The 20,829-nt window shown below is 39.4% G+C and overlaps 1 protein-coding gene across 4 annotated transcripts; it reads right to left on the bottom strand.

The window, feature by feature from the left end:
* Nucleotides 1–3,852: 3,852 nt before the first annotated feature.
* CUNH5orf30 (chromosome unknown C5orf30 homolog) lies at nucleotides 3,853–20,446 on the bottom strand. Of its 4 annotated transcripts, none has more exons than XM_024196602.2 (2): nucleotides 20,375–20,446; nucleotides 3,853–6,195 (listed from the first exon to the last, which is right to left on the bottom strand). In XM_024196602.2, the coding sequence occupies exon 2, from the start codon at nucleotides 6,172–6,174 to the stop codon at nucleotides 5,551–5,553; it is 624 nt and encodes a 207-aa protein (XP_024052370.1). In that variant the 5' UTR covers nucleotides 6,175–6,195; nucleotides 20,375–20,446; the 3' UTR covers nucleotides 3,853–5,550. The 4 variants fall into 4 exon arrangements, with proteins under 4 accessions (XP_024052370.1, XP_024052366.1, XP_024052368.1 ...); XM_024196598.2 differs by lacking the exon at nucleotides 20,375–20,446 and adding an exon at nucleotides 7,550–8,576; XM_024196600.2 differs by lacking the exon at nucleotides 20,375–20,446 and adding an exon at nucleotides 7,556–8,576.
* Between the last annotated feature and the right edge of the window lie 383 nt (nucleotides 20,447–20,829).

The raw sequence follows: 20,829 nt of genomic DNA, 5'->3' as shown, positions 1-20,829 counted from the left end.
GAACCAGCAGACACCAAGAAAAAAATCTAATTCTTTCTTGGGATTGGGTAATTGGATGGAGAGTAGGCATTCTATTTTGAGAGTAGGAGAGAATGGTGTAACATTTCTCTGGCAGGATGAATGGGGCGGAGGAAACAGGATTTGTTTGAAGCTTCTTTGGGATTTGGAATGTTGGAATAAATCTCAAGGGACAGTGGTGACATGATACAGTCAAAGATTAGGGAGACATTATCAAATGCCTCACCAATTTAATCACTATTATCTACACACCCTCTTTTATAACATTTTTGGCTACACATTTTCTATATCTTTTTGAAAGTTACTACTACTTCGTATAGCTTTGGTTTTCGTTGTCTTTGCCTTAGCTTTCTAGAGCTAGATAGGTGCCTCTTTTCCACTTTCTTCTTTAATGGCTGCATTCTCTTCTCAGATTTACTTTTTCTATTTAATACTTTTAAGAAACCATTCAGTGTTTAGTTTAAGACAATCCACCTCTCAAAGAGAATTTTTTCCTATTCTGCTTGTTCTCTTTCACATTCCTCCCTTTCAACGGTTATTGGTTGTTTCTCTTTGGGATATATTCTGCTTACTCCCAGAATTTATATGTGAAATTTAACTTAAATTTATACTTAACCCACACAAACTTTCTGCAGATCTAGGATTCCTGGATTTATGTTCCTCTATGTTTTCTGCTCTGTTGTTTCTGGTGTCATCAGCAAAATTTGGAAACCACATTAGTGACACTGTCGCAGTCATGTGTTTGGAAAGTATTGGCTGTCATCCTGACCCTCATAGTATTTCACAATTTACCTCTCTCACCCCTTGCCTACTGAATACCTTTTACTTTTAGCACTTTCGCCATGGACCCAAGCTTAAGTTCGATTATTTCTCTTTGCATCAAAAACACATTTTGAAACCCAATTAGATTTCACCAGTCCATAGCATTGTGCTCTCAGCATTATCATCATCTCTTCAAAAGCAATTACCCAATTTTTGACATGACCTAACTTTTCTGAGACTGATCTGTTTTTATCAGCTCATATTTCTCTAGCTATTATGGCTTCTTCTCCATTATCACTAGGATTTTCTCTAACACTTCTTCCAGGTCTAGGTCTTTCTGATCCTCCCTAGTCACCTTCTTTAAAATTGCAATTGCTTTTCTTCACTCTGCCTCTCCAATGATCAAAATAATATATTCAGAATTCAGGGTGTAATACAAGTACAGCATATCCTTAATCAACATGCAGTGATATTAACACCCACAGCACTTGAAGAGTTCACATAATCCGTCTATGCTAACTACTTCATTCTCCTTCTTAAACAACTGTGTTCTAGTCTGGTACAGTTTTAAACTTAGTTCTACGTCTAACAGTTTAGGCACTACAACAGTACAAATAATGATTGGGGTCCCATTGTGCAAGGCAAATACAATGAAAAGATGGTTCTCTGCCAGGAAACTTCCAATTTAAGTACAAGATGAGACATAACAAGTGAATACAACAAACAGATATGGGGTGGAATAGGGCACAAAGTACCACAAGGTAACTGTCAAACAATTACTAGTTGTAAACAGAGGTTACAGCACAACAATTAACATTGACAAGTGTTTTGTAGATATCACACCAGAGATGAGTTTTAAGGAGATATTTGAAGGAGGATAATGTTGTGGCTCTTTACTGGGTGTTCCCTTCCATGAATGAAGGGCAGCATGGGAGAAGGTGTAATGGTTCTTGGTGGCAAATGTGACAAATGAACAATAAGGTCTGGTATTGCTGGTGCAACAGAAGTGGGACATGAATGACTTAAGGGCACATACAATAGGAAAGTCAGAAATAGGACACAAAGGGCCTAAAAAATGACAAGTAGTTTATGCTTCATGTGGTAGAAAAGGGGAAGCCAGTGAAGTGATGTAGAGGGGGTGTCAAGGCCAGAGTTCTTGAAGAGCTTGTGGAAGCTTCAGCTAGTGCTGAAAGCTGCGACTTCCTCTCAAAGTGTGCCAACATGTGTGTTTTGTACATCATACTCACTACCTAGTCACTTCTGGGTGAAATTCAAGTGCTTAAGATAGTCTTTAAAGCTCTGAATGGTCTCCAACAGTTCTTTAAAAGGTTGCCTCCTTCCTTATGTGCTGCTAAGATGACCAAATGTCCCGATTTTATAGGGACAGTCCCGATATTTGGGGCTTTTTCATATATAGGCTCCTATTACCCTCCCACACCAGTCCCGATTTTTCACACTTGCTATCTGGTCACCCTATGTGCTGCTGCTACACTTGAGGTCTGCTTAGGTGGGTCTGCTTTTGAAATCTGATTTCTGAGGTCAGTAGCAGGAGATTCTCAGTTGAGCCTCAGAAATTGGGGTGAACTCCTGAATCCATCGAGGTCACTGACAAACCTCCACTGATTTCAATGAGGCCAGGATCTCAACCTCTATCTGCTACAGCCAGAGTTTGGCAAAACTCATAGCGTGCTGCAAGTGTTTTGGTTTGATTAGGCTTTTGAGTAAACTATTTTTTAAATATGTATGAATCTCTTGCCTGGTTGGTTGATATCTTGAATCAAATTGGAATTTAGGAAGGGAAAAGCTGAATTCTGAGCTGTTTTTAATTATTTCCTATAGCAGCTATTAGTCTGCACACTATGTATCAGAATTTGTATGTATGTACTTAAACACCAATTTGCTTCCCTGAATATGCTAAGTCAACTCTGCTTTAAGTGAAACCATTGTTTCTCTAGGTTTCACAAAGCCCTATAATACTCCCAAGAATTTAAGGCTAGTCTCAGTACACGAGTAAGTTAGCCATGCATTCATAGTTTATCATGAAGTTACTTTTGTTTTGCTGGCCCTGCACAATGCAGAAATAAGTCTCATATTACCACCCTTTTGGCTCTGCTCTTGTTTGTACTGCTACAGAAGAGACTTTGCCCACTCAAAGATTCTTTTTGTAATGATAGGTTATTATAGACTGAAGCTCTATATTCAAGATACGAAAGTGAGATCCTCACAGGTTGATTCAGAATTGTTCAGATTCCATTTCAATGCATTTTTAGAGTTTAAGGACCTTAGTGCCAGATACTGCACCAGGAAAGCAAGAAGACAGCAATGGATTTCACTGGGCTGAGATTTTGCTTTCTTGTAAATGTAAGAGCCACTTTATATGCCCTGAAACCTTGACTGAGAGTTTCATTAGTTGAAAGGATTCTCAAAGCATCAGGCATTCAATTATGTATGTACAAAGGCATGTGCAATTGCATGCCTAATTGGCATACACCATTACCATGAATGAGCACATACATCTGTTGTTTGCATGAGCAAAGGGACAGTTAGATGCATGCACTGACTTAATATTTCACATTGGCATTTGGCCACGCACATCCCTGCCAGCCTGCATGTGTAGCATACAACTGCAGCAACAACATGGACAAAAGTGTACTTACAATTGCACATCTGACTTTCTGAAAATCAGCCCTCAGGAGTCTAAATGCTTCATGCAGTCCCAAGCGAATACAGGACTTATGGTTTTGAAACACTTATCCGTCAGTGTCCTCCCATTTTCTGCACATCAAAGCACTACACAACAATATATTTACATCACCCTTTTATTTCATAGCCAGAAATACAGTTTCATAGGGTAAAAATCAATAAATAGTGATCATAGATAGATCATAGATCATAGATTATTAGGGTTGGAAGGGACCTCAGGAGATCATCTAGTCCAACCCCCTGCTCAAAGCAGGATCAATCTCCAACTAAATCCCCAAATGGCCCCCTCAAGGATTGAACTCACAACCCTGGGTTTAGCAGGCCAATGCTCAAACCACTGAGCTATCCCTCCCCCCCATGTTTATGTTAATCATTAAACATAAAACCCATCTCTCTTTGGCATCTGACAGTATTCTGTTTGTGAAACTAGAGACTATATAAGAATAGTTTAGAGATCATTCTTCAATACAATAAGTTTACAGAGGTGCAGTTTACTTTAAAGTATACATCAGCTGTAAAGATTCCTAACATACCTTTAAAAAAATAAATAAATAAATAAATAATAATCAACCAAACCAGTAGAATGCAAACTATCCACAGGCTCTTTACTGTAGTCAGATACAACTGTGGAGTAAGTGAAAGAATTAAAAGAATTCTTGTTTTTCCACAACACACACTCTGCACTACTGCTTTCCATTCTTTCTGAAGAAAATCAGAATTGTGCCAGGAATGACTGACCAATTAAAAATTATTTCTACTTCATAGACATGGTGCTTATTTAAATCTTTAACTTCTAAATAACTTGCTGAGCAAAAACAAGCACGGTTGCACACTGCGTCAGTAATAACTTGCACCTTTAAAAAAAGACAAAGAATGAAAAATAGTACTTTTACAAAGGCAAGCTACATATATTTTCCAAATATATTTAGGTTTGCAGTAGTTAAAATTGCATTTCCTATCATGGTTGGACATGATTTCTTAAGCAACAAATTAAGCCAGTGCATGAGATATAAATTGTTAAATCCAGATTCAGCACTTCAAGGCTGCTATAGAAGCACTCTATGCCTTCAAACTAATTCAGGCATCTGGATTTTTAATTTTTAAAAGTGTTCGGTGCTGCAAATAACTGGAATTTCCAATGCAGTGCTAAAGTTGTGTTTTAACACCTTCCATAAGTACATATGTAATATAAATTATGATTTACAAATCAAAAATTTCATTCAATACTACTTTCTGATGTAGACATTCTAATCTATATATTGGAATCTAAAGTGGGTCCTTTTTTATATGTCAAGACAATGTAAACCCCCCCAAATGTATTACATTAAATCCTCTTAAAATGTAATGAAAATATTTACTTCCAGAATGGTTCTTTTTTTTAAAAATATTCCAAATACTTATTTAACCAAAGTTTTTAAAACAGAGAAAGAAAGAAGAAAAGCAACTATTCCCATGTACAACTAAAAAATAACTGTTCAATAATTTTAAGTAAAAATAAACCTTTGTTCATTTGCATCAGTGAAACTTTTTTCTAGCGCAGACCCAGTTTCAAAATGTTTAAACTGGATTGTTTTAAATAACAAGTGGTCCAATTCAGCCAGGTTCACATTCTTTTCTGTAATACAACAAACCATTACCATCTTTACAATAAAATGTATGTTACAGAAAATGACAAAAGGAGAACTTGATGCTTATTCAACAGCAACTTCCAATAGCAAGCCAAATTAGCAACAACAAAGTAGACACCATCACCAATTTCTGAGTGTCAAATCACTGTAAATACTAGATACCTGTACAAAAGCCTTTTCTTTGTTAAAAAGTGTCCCAAAGAAATGTCCACCAATTGCAGTCAGATTTTCTTCAGAAGTTAATCTCTCTGAAAAGATTTTTCCCTCCAAATATTTGAGACATTTTGAGTGTTCAAACTTGTATTTAATAAATAACATTCTGATAACACTTAGCTGATACAACCACCTACAATGTGGACAGTCATGTACACAGTCCAACAGTGGATATTTGCAGCAATGAAGAAATTACCAGGAGTTGGCTTTATTTCCACATGGTAGTTCATGTGTTGTTTCTAGCAAACATACGGTCCCCTCTTAGGGTAAGGTGCTGGAGCTGGTATTGAAGCACTTCTGTGTCAGCAGGTTCTTTGATGTTCATTTTGTCTAAATTGAGGTAGTCCAGGGATTTAGAGTGAGCCCTCTTACCTTTGAGGAGACAAAGAGGCAGAGGACCATGAAGTGCCTTGTAGGGTTCATATGGTAAAGCCTTAGTGCATTTATCCCCTGAGCTGGGCATCCGTCTTCTCCTCCTTCCATTTACAGCTGGGATCTCATATGGCTGGTAGTATCTACTTCTAGCTTTGTACAACCGTGAGGAACGTGTAAGTCCTGAATCAAGTTGTTTGGAGCGCACGGTGGGCACAGCTTCCACTTTATTTTCCTCACTTCCTGTACACTTCTGGGCTAATTTCAAGAGCTCCTCACCAGTTGTGAAGCCAACCAAGTAGTTAGAATCCATGTGAAGGATCTGATAACCTGAAACAGTCCGTCGCATAGGTGAGCATGGGGTGCTGGAGCATCGAGGTTTCTCTGCTTCCACTTTGCCTGTGGAACTCACCTCTGCAATAGGTAAGGGAAGCGTAGCTATGGTAGTTCTGGTCTCTCCATTTATGTCAACTTCCATTTTAAATACAACTCTACTCTCCTAAAAATAGAAACAGAGCTGAATTAGAAATACAAAAAACACTTATGAAGCCTTCAGATGAACAGGATTATCTCAGAAAGTGTAATGCTCTTAAATTTACTTGGGTCAGAAAATGCAGGCAGTACCTCTCTCTCCAGCCTTATATCTCATTCTACAAAGTGTCTTACAACAAGGAATCAACTGCTCTTCATTTGTGTCTCTCAGAATTACTTGGCCAGTTTTAACTAAGAATGCCACAAAATGCTCAGTTTCAATACAAAAACTTGTGTTGCTTTTCTGTGAACACAGCATTCAATCTAATCAAGTACAGACAGTTCATTTCGTATGGTGCTATTTTTAACTGGACAAAGCACAATATGAATACTCTTTCCACTTCCTACACCTGAAATCTTTTAATCTGTTTGTTCTAAAAGTGTTACACTCCCTTTCCTCTAAGGCCATCTTCACAACAACCCATTATTGCATGTAAGGTAATTTCCAGATATGTTCAACCACAACAGGAAAATACTGGCGTGTAATCCTAGTAAATGCTTGAAAAATTTACCCAATAGCTACTTGCCCAAAGACTAGACCTACTAGCCAAGTCTGAATATACCTGTGAAGTCATGGTCTCCTCTCTCTACATCTGAAGAAATGAAACAGTTGTGTTTTAGGCCCTAGTCAGAGAGGCCTCCGGGCTGGTTAGATTAGCCCTTTTCATAGGTTGCCCCAAGCCCCCACTCAAAAGATTTAAACTCCCAACTCACTCACATGTGATGCAATTATCCAGGTAAACCACCAGCATATTTTAATTTACCACATCACAAACATATAGAACAGCAATAAAATGCTATTGAACTGCACTTCCCAGAATATCACAAACTTAAAGTTAAGTTTCACACTCCATTCCAGCAACAGGAAGCACACACTTACAAGAAACTCCTCCAGTAAGACCAGGGTAGTACCAACGTTCTAGTTTTGTTCACCATTTTTTAAAAATACCCCTTTTAAACATGAGTTTGCCCTTCAATTTTTCCTTACTCCACATCCTCTTCACCACTTACCCTACTCTCAACAGTATTACTTGTGGGTATTTGGTGTAGTAGTATGGTGTATTTGGAGGAAACAGGATTGTAAAGTGGGTGCTGGAAAGCTGGAATCCTTAGAGTGAACAGTTACAGCTGTGGTGTACAGTAGCAGTACTGGAAAGGTGTATGCCTGTGGGTGGAGGGGTAGAGGTTATACACTGGTGGGCAACTAAATTTTCACATCCTTGCTTTTATGGTTGTGTTAGCAATTCTAACAGTTTCAAAAAGTGTTTTATTTAATTTCTTTTTAAATGGTTAAGCATTGAATGTAACATCAACATGCAAACCCATACTTCTTTCTTCATTTCCAGGCTCACCCAAACTTGGAATGATAACAGATGGCTCTCTCAGGCCAATAAACTTCCAATGGTCCACCAAAAAGAAGCCTTCCTCTCTGTAGCTTTCCAGGTCCTAGGACATGAAAGAAAAAGGGAAACAGGCAGGCAAGCTCCCCAGAGAAGCATATAATTCTGAGCTCCATTACTGAACAGCCCCTGGATCTGACAAACTTCCCCCAGTTTGCCACCAGGGGGAACTATTTTATCACACTCCATGGGAAGTTTGCTACTGGTCTCGATTCTGAGGCTGAAGAGATTGGGGGTGAAGAGAGAATCAGAAATTGCAGTGGGAGGAATGAAGGAGGGTGACAGATGCAGTATTAACAAGCAACCATGCATACATCTGGAATCAGATTCCTAAACATCATGAGACTTAAAAATCACACGATTAAGAGAAAAATTATGTTGTTCAAACATCAGAAGGCAGAGGAAAATGTAACGGGGAGCTTCCTCATCCACAATTTGTGCACAATATCTCAGATTCAAAATTCAACCTTAAATGCAAATTTAAGACTGCCTCATGTTTGCTTGGAGGGAGAAAGCCACTTACCCTCTTCTAAGTGGTAAAGCTGCCATTATAGCCTTCCACATTCCCTTCCCGATCACAACAGTGACCATCTCAGTCTTCTGTTCCATTCATGTGCCCCTCTCCCATATTTGTCCTCCCTTCCCCCTAATCTCCTATCCCTCATTCTTCCTCATGTGCCCACATCCGTCTCCTGCCCCTCAGATTCTCCTCCACACATTCCACCTTTCCCATTGCCCGCCACATTCCCCTGGCCACAAACACTCCTCCAATTTCCCTCCCTGCTCTTGGATTTTACCTCCTCGACATCAACTGTTCCTCACAATACCTCCCTCTGTCTCCTCCTTCCCTAAAGGCAGCCTGGCTAATTGCCATTGGGATCAACAGAAGGCATTGGCCATCTTTGCTAGGGGAAGGCAAAGCTTCCTCCTCCCCAAACTGTAAAGAATTAGAGGCCATTTTAGCCTGAAGCCAGCCTGTGGCCTCGGTCCTATGTTAACAACAATGGGACATGGCAGCCATTTTGAAGCAATTTCTTTATGAGTTTCTCTGGAGGAGATTTTACTCACCAGCCCTTGACAAATAAACTTTCAGTTATGAAGAAAAAGTGAATAAAAAAAATTCCTTTAACCCTAAATACTTCTTTTAATCAACTACCTATAGTACTGGACCTACTCAAGATTAATCTCTACTAATTTTGTGTAGACTTAAACTCTTGTTTTAAAGATACGATGATGACATAACATGAAAACCATGATAAATTTCAGCCAAAAACCCAACTTGAAACATTTCCTATTAAAAGGATATTATGCAAAAATCTAGCAAACCCGACACAGAAGATTCAAAGGGAGTAAAAACAAACATTGAAATTTCAATCTGAAAGGCCACCTACACAAAATAAAAATAGAAATTGATGGCCCCAGTTTAAGCTTAAGTATGTAATTTAATTATGGAGTCAATCCAATTAATAATGGAAGTAACTGGCATTTCCTATCACATGCATCTTTGCCTCCCTATCTAGGCACCAAGACAATACAGACGGTAAAGAATGCTGAGCTATTACAGTCAGAGGTATTCATGCCTTGCAGTTCTTCATGTTAAATTGTAATTTCTATAACATCAAGACCAAGGTTATTGGAGGGGCAGTATGGGAAAGCTTGCACCAAAACTTTTGAGCTATCCTGGGCCTCCAGCCAGAGAACTTCAACATCTAGCAGTGTCAGATCTTTAACTTTGATGTTTTATCCTCCCCTACCATAAAGCAAACCTATACTTAGAAATATTTTTGATAATACCTTTTAGAAAGATTCAGCAGTTTTCTTAAAAGATACTGCACAAGTATCAAAAAAGATTATAAAATACTGCAGAAAAGTTAGGAATTAACTCCTTATCCATATAAATGATTAAAACCACCAAAACCTACTTTTTGTATTGGTGTTTTTACACCTTCTCTAAAAAAATGTAAATTATTTATCTAAAATAAAACTAAAAGAAAGGCATTGTACTTTACGCTTAAACCCTGAAGGCTGGAAATCAAACAGAACGAAAAACAAAAGGTTTTATTACATCAAGTACTCTTTCACTATTAAGTTTAATTCACTTCAGTTCAAAACATGGTGTCTCCTGCTACAAAAAAGGAAGAAGAAAAGCAGCATCCCATAGAGAGTTTAATTGGGGAAAAAAAGACCAGGATGGTCTTTATAGGAACAATAAAGTCTCCTGAGGGCCAAAAGTGGCATCATACAGCGTGCAGACAAGAACGTCCCCAAAACCATCAATGTTCCAAGTCTAGCACTGAAATTTCAAAATGCAACACAATTTGTACTGTGTCTCTATGATGTTGTACTGAAAAGCTCTAAAAAATAGATTGCAGAGGAACTGGGAAACATTTGAAAGGGATGGGTAGTATCTGAAAAAACAGAGTAGGTATGTTTAAGGGGAACAACTAGGACTAGATGAATACCAGAAGCTTCACGGGGAGGGAAATGCTAATTACTGAAAGAAAGGATCCTGTTGTTAAGGACTAGCACTGAAACTCAGATGTGTGTTCAGCTCTGCCATAGAGTTCACGTGATACTTTGGGAAGTCATTTAGTTTCATTGTGGCTTATTTTCCCCACCTGTTAAAAAAAGTAAGAATATACTTTCCTATCTCAGAAGGAATGGTATGAGGAGCAAATCATTAATGATTCTGAGGTGCTCAGATTCTGTGGCGACAGGGAATCACAAGTACCCAGAATCTAGGTTCATTAAGAGTTTACTAGTTAGATAATTCTAATCTTTACCAGTATTGACTAGTGTGAAGGTGGTGACAGTGGAAGTAGGTCCTGATCACCCTCAATTCCCAATAAATTCACAGATGGCTGAGCATACATAGCACCTTGCAGGAAGTTATCAACAACTTGCAGAGTGGAATCATAAATCAGTTTGCCTAGTCCTCCTTGCCATTCTTTAAAGTTGAACTTTTACACTGAAGCAAAGAAAATAGTTGAAGAAATGTGCCCGGTCAGGGTTTCTCAGTTTGCATTTTGATACTGAAGAAGACTTCTCTTCAGAGCCCAGGTCCTGAGTGAAGTCTGACACATCACAATACACTGTTATGGAAGCAATTCCAACTCAGCGTTCAGAATTAAGACTTTGCTGCAAAATCGAACGAGATTGGACTGCTGATCTAAGCCATTTCTTCAGACATGGTAAAGGATTATGGAATACATACCTAAAAGGTAAATGGATTATGCTAACCAATACTTAAATTTTCTCCATCTGTCAGTCATTTATTTAATAAAAATAATTTGATTTTACAACATCTTGATAAACTACAAATAATTTAACCACCACTTAAGTGAAACTAGGCTTCACAAATATAAAAAACCAACAACAATAATTCAGATGGAACCCCCCCATCAGTTTTAAACTTGATGTGGACCTAACTTCTACTTTATGCACAGGTTTTTTGAATGCATTGTGCATTCCTCTAAAGCTGACAAAAACAGTCTACAGTTTGTATCAATGAATCAAACAGATAATGTTGTTTATGTGTCTTCTACTTCTTTACAAAGCCACTAAAGTATCAGGATGCTTCAGGAACAGTTCACGGGTATTTGTTTTTCACTTGCAAGACAGTTATCTTCCCATGATAGCCAATTACCACTAAATAATCACTTGTCTTATACTAAGTCCTGGATTTAGTAATTTTACAGGCATGCTGCAAAGTCTTCTTTTCTCACAGGAATATGGGAAAGACCTGGTTCTTAAGGCTTGTCTACACATAGCATTTGTACCATTTTAATATCTGTTTAGAAATCAGCACAACCCCTCATGGGGAGGCAGTTATACAGTATAAAGGTGCTTACCGTGATACAGTTTATTTCTGTAAACAGACTATCTACATTTGTGCTCACTGAATTATATATTCTAATCAGATAAAACTGATATAAAAATGTGACTAGACCAGGCCTTAGATTGGAGTGTTTGGAATTACAGCAGTCAAATTAGTTGCAGTCATACAGGTGGTTTGTTTGTGCAATCTGTAATCTGATATTCAATGAGACAACTGATGATGGTGAAAAGAACAGGAGTACTTGTGGCACCTTAGAGACTAACAAATTTATTTGAGCATAAGCTTTCATGGGCATCCGAAGAAGTGGGCTCTAGCCCACGAAAGCTTAGAGACTAACAAATTTATTTGAGCATAAGCTTTCATGGGCATCCGAAGAAGTGGGCTGTAGCCCACGAAAGCTTATGCTCAAATAAATTTGTTAGTCTCTAAGGTGCCACAAGTACTCCTGTTCTTTTTGCGGATACAGACTAACATGGCTGCTACTCTGAAACCTGATGTTGGTGAAGTTACTGCTGTTTGTTTTAAAGTACTGTGATAAGGCTAATGCTTGGGATAGGCTGTGGAGAAAATAACACAGTCCTTTGCACCTATAGCACCTTTCATCTGATGATGTCAAAACACTTTACAAAGGCAATAATTTACAGAGAAAATGAAGCACATAGATTAAGTTAACCTGTAAGTCAACAATCCAGTCAGGAATAGAGCCCAGGTCTGTCCCCTAGTCACTTGCTCTAATTACTAACTATCGTGATTTCAAGAGATTATTAAAAATCATTTACTTTGTTATGTGTATAGTTTGTCTTTGTGCCCCTCCCCCCTCCCCCCTCCCTTTTGTGTGTGTGTGTTAGTTATATGGATGATCCAGGATCAAAACTAAAAGTATATAGATGATTGCCCTGGTCTCCCTGACTGTAAAATGCTCTCATATTGTTGACTGGTTGAGAAGTGCCACCTCCATTGAGGATAATGGTTCATTTTGGAGAATTGAGAGCAACAATCAGCTCAGCAAACCTTGTCAAATTAACTTTCTCCGTTCGGTTTTTGTTTGGGGTTTGGTTTTGGTTCTTTTGCAACAAATGTTAGATTTCTGTGCTCCAACCCTCAAACAAGTCCTTATAATCACACACTCAGACTCAGCACATTTATCGGCTTTCCAAAAACAATAATAAAAGCAAATAGCTTTACACGTTTTCCTTTCTGGAGACTAATTTGGCAGCTGTCTATTAGCACTCATGTAGGACCATGAAGACATCTGACTCATACAGTTCTTTAAATGGAACCAAAGACACAGATGAAGCGGGGTGATGCACAGAAGGTACTGTAGTCAGTATATGCCAAATCAGTACAAAAAGCTAAGCCACTGTGTTCAGAAATCTCTTCAATTTGGCTGAAGTCCCTGCAGCCAATTTGTCCAAAAAGAGATTCAGGCCAAGGGGTCAACTGCATCAGATAAAGAAATTAAAGAGAAAAACATCAGTAACAATTTTACAGTCCTTGAACCTACCACTTCACTTTAGTATTCGTATTTTTAAAAACATCCTGAAAAAAAGGAATTTATATGTGTAATATACTGTAAAAGTATGGTCATAGAAGGGGAGATTTCGTTCTTTGCTCATTTATTTTAATACTTTAAGTGCTTTATATAAAAATAATATACATCACATGAACTTTATTTCTCCTGAACTTCACGAAAGAATGTTGCAAAGTCACTTTGGTATGTTTAACACATATGGCTGTGACAACTGAAGGTCAAAGTAGCCCAAACAGATTCTGTATGTTGACACTCTCTGCAAAATATTATAATATTGTGTCAAGGAAATAGCTGTCTTACATATTTGCTAAATGAGAAAAATAAAATGCAGACTGTGCACTTTATAATCTCTAAGGCAAATTTATATATGTGTAATATTTTGTATATGTATGATAGTGACTATATATATAGATTGCACACACAGTATGTATGATGTGGAAATTCCAGTTTGTCACTAAATCCCCTGATGGAATTATATACTTGTATAACAATTGTTTATTTTTGTCTGAAAGGATTATTACCATTATAGAGCTCAATAAGTATCCTACAGTACACACAAGGCAAAGCTGAACCACATAGCTGAAAGAAATAAAGTTCACCCAAAATAAACCCACAAGAGATGTCACTGTACACGTTCCAGAAGACCTTGAGAAGAAGCAGGCATATTAATTTTCCTGCTTGGTTCCACATCCTACAGACCAAATATAAACATTTCTCAAAAACAGGTACAATTGAAACCACAAATATACAACTAATTGAGGAACTGTATTTCTGAATGCACTTAATAATTATTAGTCTTCATCATCTCAACTTAATGCCACAAATTATAGTGCTGAATACTCTATTCATGCAAATCTGTAACCAGCTTGGGTAGAGTGCCCAGCCAAATTAAGCTTCAAATATTTGCTCACCTTCAGAATAAGAGGCACTATAACTGTTTCAAATTATATTTTGTTTTAGGGTCCTATTTAAAACTCAACAATATAATGATTACATTAGGACAGATGGTGGTGAAGTGCAGAGTAAAAAATTTCATAGTATGTAACTCAGTTGCAATAAGCTATTTGTTTGTACTTTTGACTCAGAAGCTGAAAACCGTATTCAGAGGTGCTGAGTCAATATTAAAAACAGCACAGGATGACAAAAAAAAGAGGACATTAAGATGCCAGTACTTTATTCATTCATTTTATAACATTATCCATAATGTTAGAAGAATTCTTAATGGCAGTACTATTTTACTATCAGTACACAGGTTCTGGAAAAACATCTTGTGTTGCAGTTCACAGTAAGCTTAACATTTCAAGATCCTTTTCAAGAAAAATGACCTACCCAGAAATGAAAATGTCCCAGGTGGTAAAGGTGGGGGGAAATACACAAAGTTTATATTATCTTATCAAAAGGGAAACGCCCATAACTCTTTCAGCCTCAGAAAGGCTACTGGTATAAGATTCTCATCTGTGAGAAAACAGACTCCAAAGAACTGAAATGAGGTATCCAACAGCAGATGAGATCCACAATTGTCAGACATCTCTTTCCTAAGCAGGCAGACCCTGTGTTCTGGGGGGTGGGGAGATATCACAGGACTATCAAACTAGAGAGAAAACTTCAGAGATAAAAATACCCATAAATTGCACAAATTGTTCGAAATATACAGAAATATACAGACAAAGCAAACAGCTTAGAAGAAAAACTGAAATGTTATCTTATGAGAGAAAAAATATTCAGATTGGAAAGAAATAAAACATAACATAGATAGCTCTGCAAGAAGAGGCATAAGGGACTAGAAGTAAACATAAGACAGCATGACATGACCCTGGCGACTACCAAGGATGGGAAAAATCTGAAGAAGAAAAACAGAAGCCACCTGAGAGTAAAGTCCCAGATGGTTGGGTGAGAATCAAAAGATGTAACTGAAGTCAAACTGAACTTATTATTCAAGTGCAACCATTTTATCTAAAGCTGTAAAGTACTATAATCAACCTGACAAGGAAGAATGGCAGCTCTCAAAAGGCAAGAGAAGTTACAGTCACAGGTGAAGTAGCAAAGCCCTTTAAAGAAATGAAGGGAAAAGTTGCCCTGAATGATTGGAGCATCAGTTACAATGTGATTCAGACAAACACTAGGAAAGACAGAATACTGACATTCAAAGCAACCTGTAATAACAGGCTCCTACAAAAAGACAAAACAAAACAAAACCACTTACTGCTAGTTAACAGCCTGCCCATTCTTCAAGGACAAAATTTAACAAGATGCTCTAAGTAGAAGACAAAGATGGCCCAGAGAAGTATGCCATATATGTGATGAGGATCACAAATAAATTACTGAGGAATTAGAATTGGCACATGTGACAACCAGCTCATTCTGTAAATGTGACAGCCAGTGGACTAGACTGGCATGATTGAGTGTATACCTTATATGGACAAAAAGGCATGGACTTCAAAAGTAGTTTTGGACAAATGCATTTTGTATGAGTAGGCTAAATGAGTAAACTTGCATGAGCAGACATTGAAAACAATGAAAAGAGAAAGGCCGAATAGAAGGCCATGTAACTTTTAATGACTCAGGAAACAATTTAAGAAAATTCAATATTCTCGTAATATTTTCATGCATTACTACAGGATATTCACAAATAATGTGCCTGACAAATTTAACTTTTCCTGAAGATCTACAAGTTCCTTTAAATGGTATTACAACCTTCTCGCTGAATTTAACCATCTGTTAACAGTTCAAACAAAAATCTCCCTGCATTTGCTAATAAAACAATGTTTCCAACCATCACAAGGACATTCCTGTTTGTTACAGTTATAAGTGGTTCTTACTGAATGACTGGGAACCCTGATTGTGACAAATAAAAAAAACCCCATATGTTGTAAACAAATTTATTTCCCTACATTGCTAATAACTCAGATTTATTAAAAATGAAAAAATTTAAAAGATCCACTTCTCTTGTAATTATTTATGCACTTTGTTTACTTCTTGCATGCAAGTGACAATGCAAATGAATAAAGTAGGTTTCCTTTTGACTACAGTCAGTTTCACTTTAAGAATGAGACCTTGAATGAGACTGCTTTCAAACGTGTTTATTGTTCAAAAAGAAATAAACTAACTTATAAAGTTTGTTTTCACATGTTTAATTTTGGAACACCTGATTTACCCAAACTTCCTGCAATTAAGACTTCAATTGCCCTGTTAAAAAACAAACAAACTTAGAAGCAGAAAAATAATGAAAAAGTATTTTTACATATCACAAAATTCATTAAATCCTATAAATATTTTTTCATGAGGTCTTAAGATAATACAACTCTCCTTAAATGTAGCCTCTTCTACTACTTTGTTAGTTTGACCTACATAATTTCACTTATATAGCAGAACAATGGATGCATGTTTGTTATTACGATGTATGCTAGCATACCTGGAAATACAGGTCTTTAGGTTTTTGAATGTGTCATTTCTGAAACAATATTATCCTGAGCTCATACACTATGTCAGGGGATGGCCACTCAAAAGAAAAAAATATGATTTATTGCAATTCAGAATGAAAATTTATAACTAAGACCCTGTGTCATATAATTCAAAATTATTGCTAGGGTTAAATTAATGGTAATTTACCTTGTGACAGAAAGCATTCCAGATAAAAAGGCAACATTTAGGCAATGAAATAATTCCTCAAAACCTATGGTGGGAATGTAAGGTGAAACACAAAGGTCCCAATGCTTTGTTAGTGGAGTGAGCGTCCCGGTCAATTGCCCTATTCCAATTTCAAATAGATTTCTGCCTCAGATGACCCATAATCTGTGGGTACATCATCCTTTTAATTTTGCTTCTTTTCAAACACATTCCCATATGCTTCCAAATGCTGAAAGCTATAAATGCTCTTTACTCATTTATACACGTGTAATGTGAGTTCAAGATAAAAGACTATTAAAAGCCAAATTGCACTTGTTTATACACCAGACTTGCTTCAAATTTACTGTTAATGTCACCAGACAACTGAACTGAGTATTAGCAACCAGTCAGTCCATCCATCTTTATCGTAAAAGCAAGTGTCTGTGTCTGATTGTTTAAGCCTGGTGGCCAAGTAAGCAGCATATGGCTGCTCAAAGGAGAAAAGATAAGAGCCATGCTACAATGCCAGTAGTGCTATGCAAAAATTTAATTTCAGTGATCAAATAACTGTTGTAAATGCTGTTGCCTCATATCCTTTCTCCATCTCAAAATGACTGAAAAGTACCACCCTCTGTACTTATTAACCTCATAACCCCTTCTAGTCTAGCAAAACACAAACAGACCAAACTATAATCCAGCAAAACAGCTGAGCAGCTAAGTGAGCAGAGTACATGCTTTAAAATACACTGAGAGCAGCACTGCACATGAAACTGGAAAAGGAAAGAAATCCCATTAGGGAAGGGGACCCTGATTTACATACACCACCCCAGATGGGGAAAAAAAAAAGGGTATCTTTTTCATCATGGTGAAGACAACTTGTGTGTCAGCTCTCCTGTCAGTAACTTATACTCCCCTTCTGGGGTAAATCATCAGTCTCTCACTCATCATACAGAGTCCCACTGTGTTCAACCGATGGCAGAATAGAAGACATTCAACCACTGCCAGAGGTAGAAGGTCATCGTCACAGCACATCAACCAGCTTCCCCTCTGCAACTGCACATCCCTCTGCAATTACTAACCAAATGTTTCCTATTCATATCTGTATAACTGCAGTTCTCTACCTTCAATTCACTACCATATGCAGCTATTTAAATATATACACATAACTATGTGAGTGTCTGCTTAAGGTGAGGTTATGCATGTAATCTCAAACACATATTAGTACACATCACATGCAATAAACACGTCTCTATATATTAAACAGATGCAATGGTATATAAACATATATCTACACAGAAGTAGAGTGTGAGTTTAGACTATAAATAACAGAAACTAAAGCTATATAATAAGCTCTTATCAGCAGAAACACTGTTTTCCTACATATTTGTTGAGCACTTGTAACAATGTGCACCATACCCTGATTGGGGCCTCTGGGCACTACTACAATATAAATATCGCTGAGGGAGAAAGAAGCAGAGCAGGCCTGAGAGACACATCACTCTGTCAAACCAGAAACAGCTTGCCAGCTAATATATTTGCCTATGTAAATACTGTGGTGGGTGTGGGTGTTGCATAAACACACTAGAGGTGTGCCATATAGACGCTATACAAGGTGCACTATATATCTCCATTCAAAATTTTTGTTAACTGAAAGTTAAATGCAGAATATAAATCCTAAACAACTATTTTAAGACAAAGTTACCTGTAGAAATATGGATAATGGTGAACTTTATTACTTCTAGACTGAATGGTCTGAGGTTGGAGTTCAGATTCTACTTCTGAGTGAAACTTGAAAGAACTGGATGATGAGCACTGTGGTTGGTTATATGTGGAAAATGAAAAGGAATTTGTTGTGGAGCTGCAGAGTCTGTTTTAATCTGGGCATTAAAAGACATGGATGGTGAGATCAATGAGCCAAGGCGGGTGCTAAGTTTATGGATGATTTCATAGGGTTTTAGTGATTGCATTGATAGGAAATGCACTTCAGCAACCTTCATTAAGTTAAAGTTTTTAATATGAACATTTCCCAGGTTTCTGAAGATGGGTAAGCATAGAGATCTATGTTAAATAGATTATTTCTCTCCTAAACCCTCTCTAAACTTAAAAGCCCCACTGCTCTGCCATGCCCCTCCACTCCCAGCCCCTGTCCTAATGCATTTTTTCAAAGTTTTTATATATTAACTGGGGGGAGCTGATCCCTATGTGAGGGAAATGGTGGTAATTGAGCGGGGGGGGGGGAGGGGTGTGTGGAGGGAAAGAGGCAAAGCAGGCCTGGAGAGAAACTCCACTTTGACACAGAACATGCCATAAAGGAGCTCATCTCCAGCCCCACTTCGCCCCTCATGCTATCCACAAGACAGGTGGGGGGATTCAGGGAGAAGCAGTGCTGTGTGAAAGAAGAGGGGTAAGGAGCATGCATGCACTATATAAATGGCTCTGAGCTGAAAGTGGAGTCAAGTCTGTATTTGCAGAAGCACCAAGGGCTCCCAACCCACCCAAAGCGCTGCTACCCAGGATGCAGGGGTAGCACCAACTACTCATGCACTGCACATGTAGACTAGGCTCCCTTCTCCAACCCTGCCACTGCACAATCTCACTTCAAACACCTCACATCCTCTACTGCCCAGCCTAATTCCATGGCTCAAGGATAATGAAAGCATATCTGAGGAATGGCTGGACAGCTTCAGAGAACTAGAGTAGCTGGTAGAATTTAACAGTCCTATTGACTTTTTTTACTGAAGCTAAATTAGGTTAAGAAGAATAAAGGTACAGTATTAGTTAGCTCTTTCTGCTCAAGATTAAAAGCATTAAGCTATCCTCCTAACCCTGAGGTCGTGTGTGTGTGTGTATATATATATACACACACACACACACACACACACACAGAGTTTGGAGTTTGTTGTACTGTGGTTATTTAACTATAGGGGCCTGATACCCTGCCACCGTGTCACAGATACTCTACAATCTCTGCTTTATATCACTACACATGTACATACATGACAGACACTGTACATCTTCTCTTGCGCACCACACAGTACATGGCACCGATGTTTTACAATGCACACACATGGTACAACTGCTGTACTACAGGACCCTGCATACACCCCACACACACAATACAACACTGTACAGTATATTGCTATGCATACACACACCCTATTTGAACACTACACACTACAGCACTGCTTACATACCACAGTTACTCTGAGCACTACACAACATATCCTCCATCCAATGCTGTTCGGTGAACCCTATCATCACGCACCCTGCACCTATGCCACAGCGAGGCGCTCCAGCGAGCCGGGAGTATATAGCACCCCACGCACACACATTGTATACCATCCACCAGCTGGAACACGTGCCCCCTGACTCAGTGCCAATTTCGTGCCAAACAGAAGCGACAGCCCTGCCCCCGCACGCTACAGGCCCCAGGCACTGGGCAACCCCCCCGCCCCGCACACCAGGGGCAGCGGCGTCACCCACCGCCCTGCGCCGCGCAGCTCACGCCCAGCGCACAGGCGGCACCCCGGTCCCCGCGGCTGCGCGCAGCCAGCCAGGGCGATGCCGCCTATGCAGCCGGTTCTCCCGCTCCAGAGCCAGCCCACCCCTCCCCGCTGGCACTGGGGGGCGGCGATAGGAGGGGGGCGCCCTCCCTGCACCGGCAGGGCCCGCGGGGAGAAAGGAGCCGGCCCGGCTGCGGCGGGCTGGGCCGGCCTTGCCCAGGCTGTCAGCGAGCGGGATCGGCCGCAGCGCCCCATCCCCTCGCTCCTACCTGGGGTCCAGGGCGCCGGGGCCCGCCTGGCAGCGGCGCTGGAAAAGGAGGCAGCGAGCGCGCGCAAGAGACACAGAGACGCCGCGGAGTCCCGCCCCGCTCCGCCCCCAGATCACACGGGCCCGGGGCGGGGACTCGGGGGGCAGGGCGGCAGCTCCGTGCGCTGCGTGCAAGGGGCCCCTCCTGGCGCTTCAGACAGCCCCCGTTACACACAGGAATGGCGGCGTAAGGGGCTGGGCAGAACCGCCTGGGATCGACCCTGGGGAAGCGGGCTTATCCTGAATCTCCCCTCCCCACTTTTACTGCTTGAATTAGCCACCCCGCAAGCGACGTAAATTACACGGACCTAAACGCTGGTGTGCACAGCGCTATATCAGTGGGAGCGCTTCTCCCACCGACACACATGGGGCTGAGCTACACTACCGCTTCAATCGATGTAACCTACCTCAGGGGTG

Source organism: Terrapene carolina, unplaced genomic scaffold, assembly GCF_002925995.2.
Source record: "Terrapene carolina triunguis isolate 2854851 unplaced genomic scaffold, T_m_triunguis-2.0 Scaffold69, whole genome shotgun sequence".
In the NCBI taxonomy this organism is placed as follows: Eukaryota; Metazoa; Chordata; order Testudines; family Emydidae; genus Terrapene; species Terrapene triunguis.
This window is presented reverse-complemented; position numbering and strand designations above follow the sequence as displayed.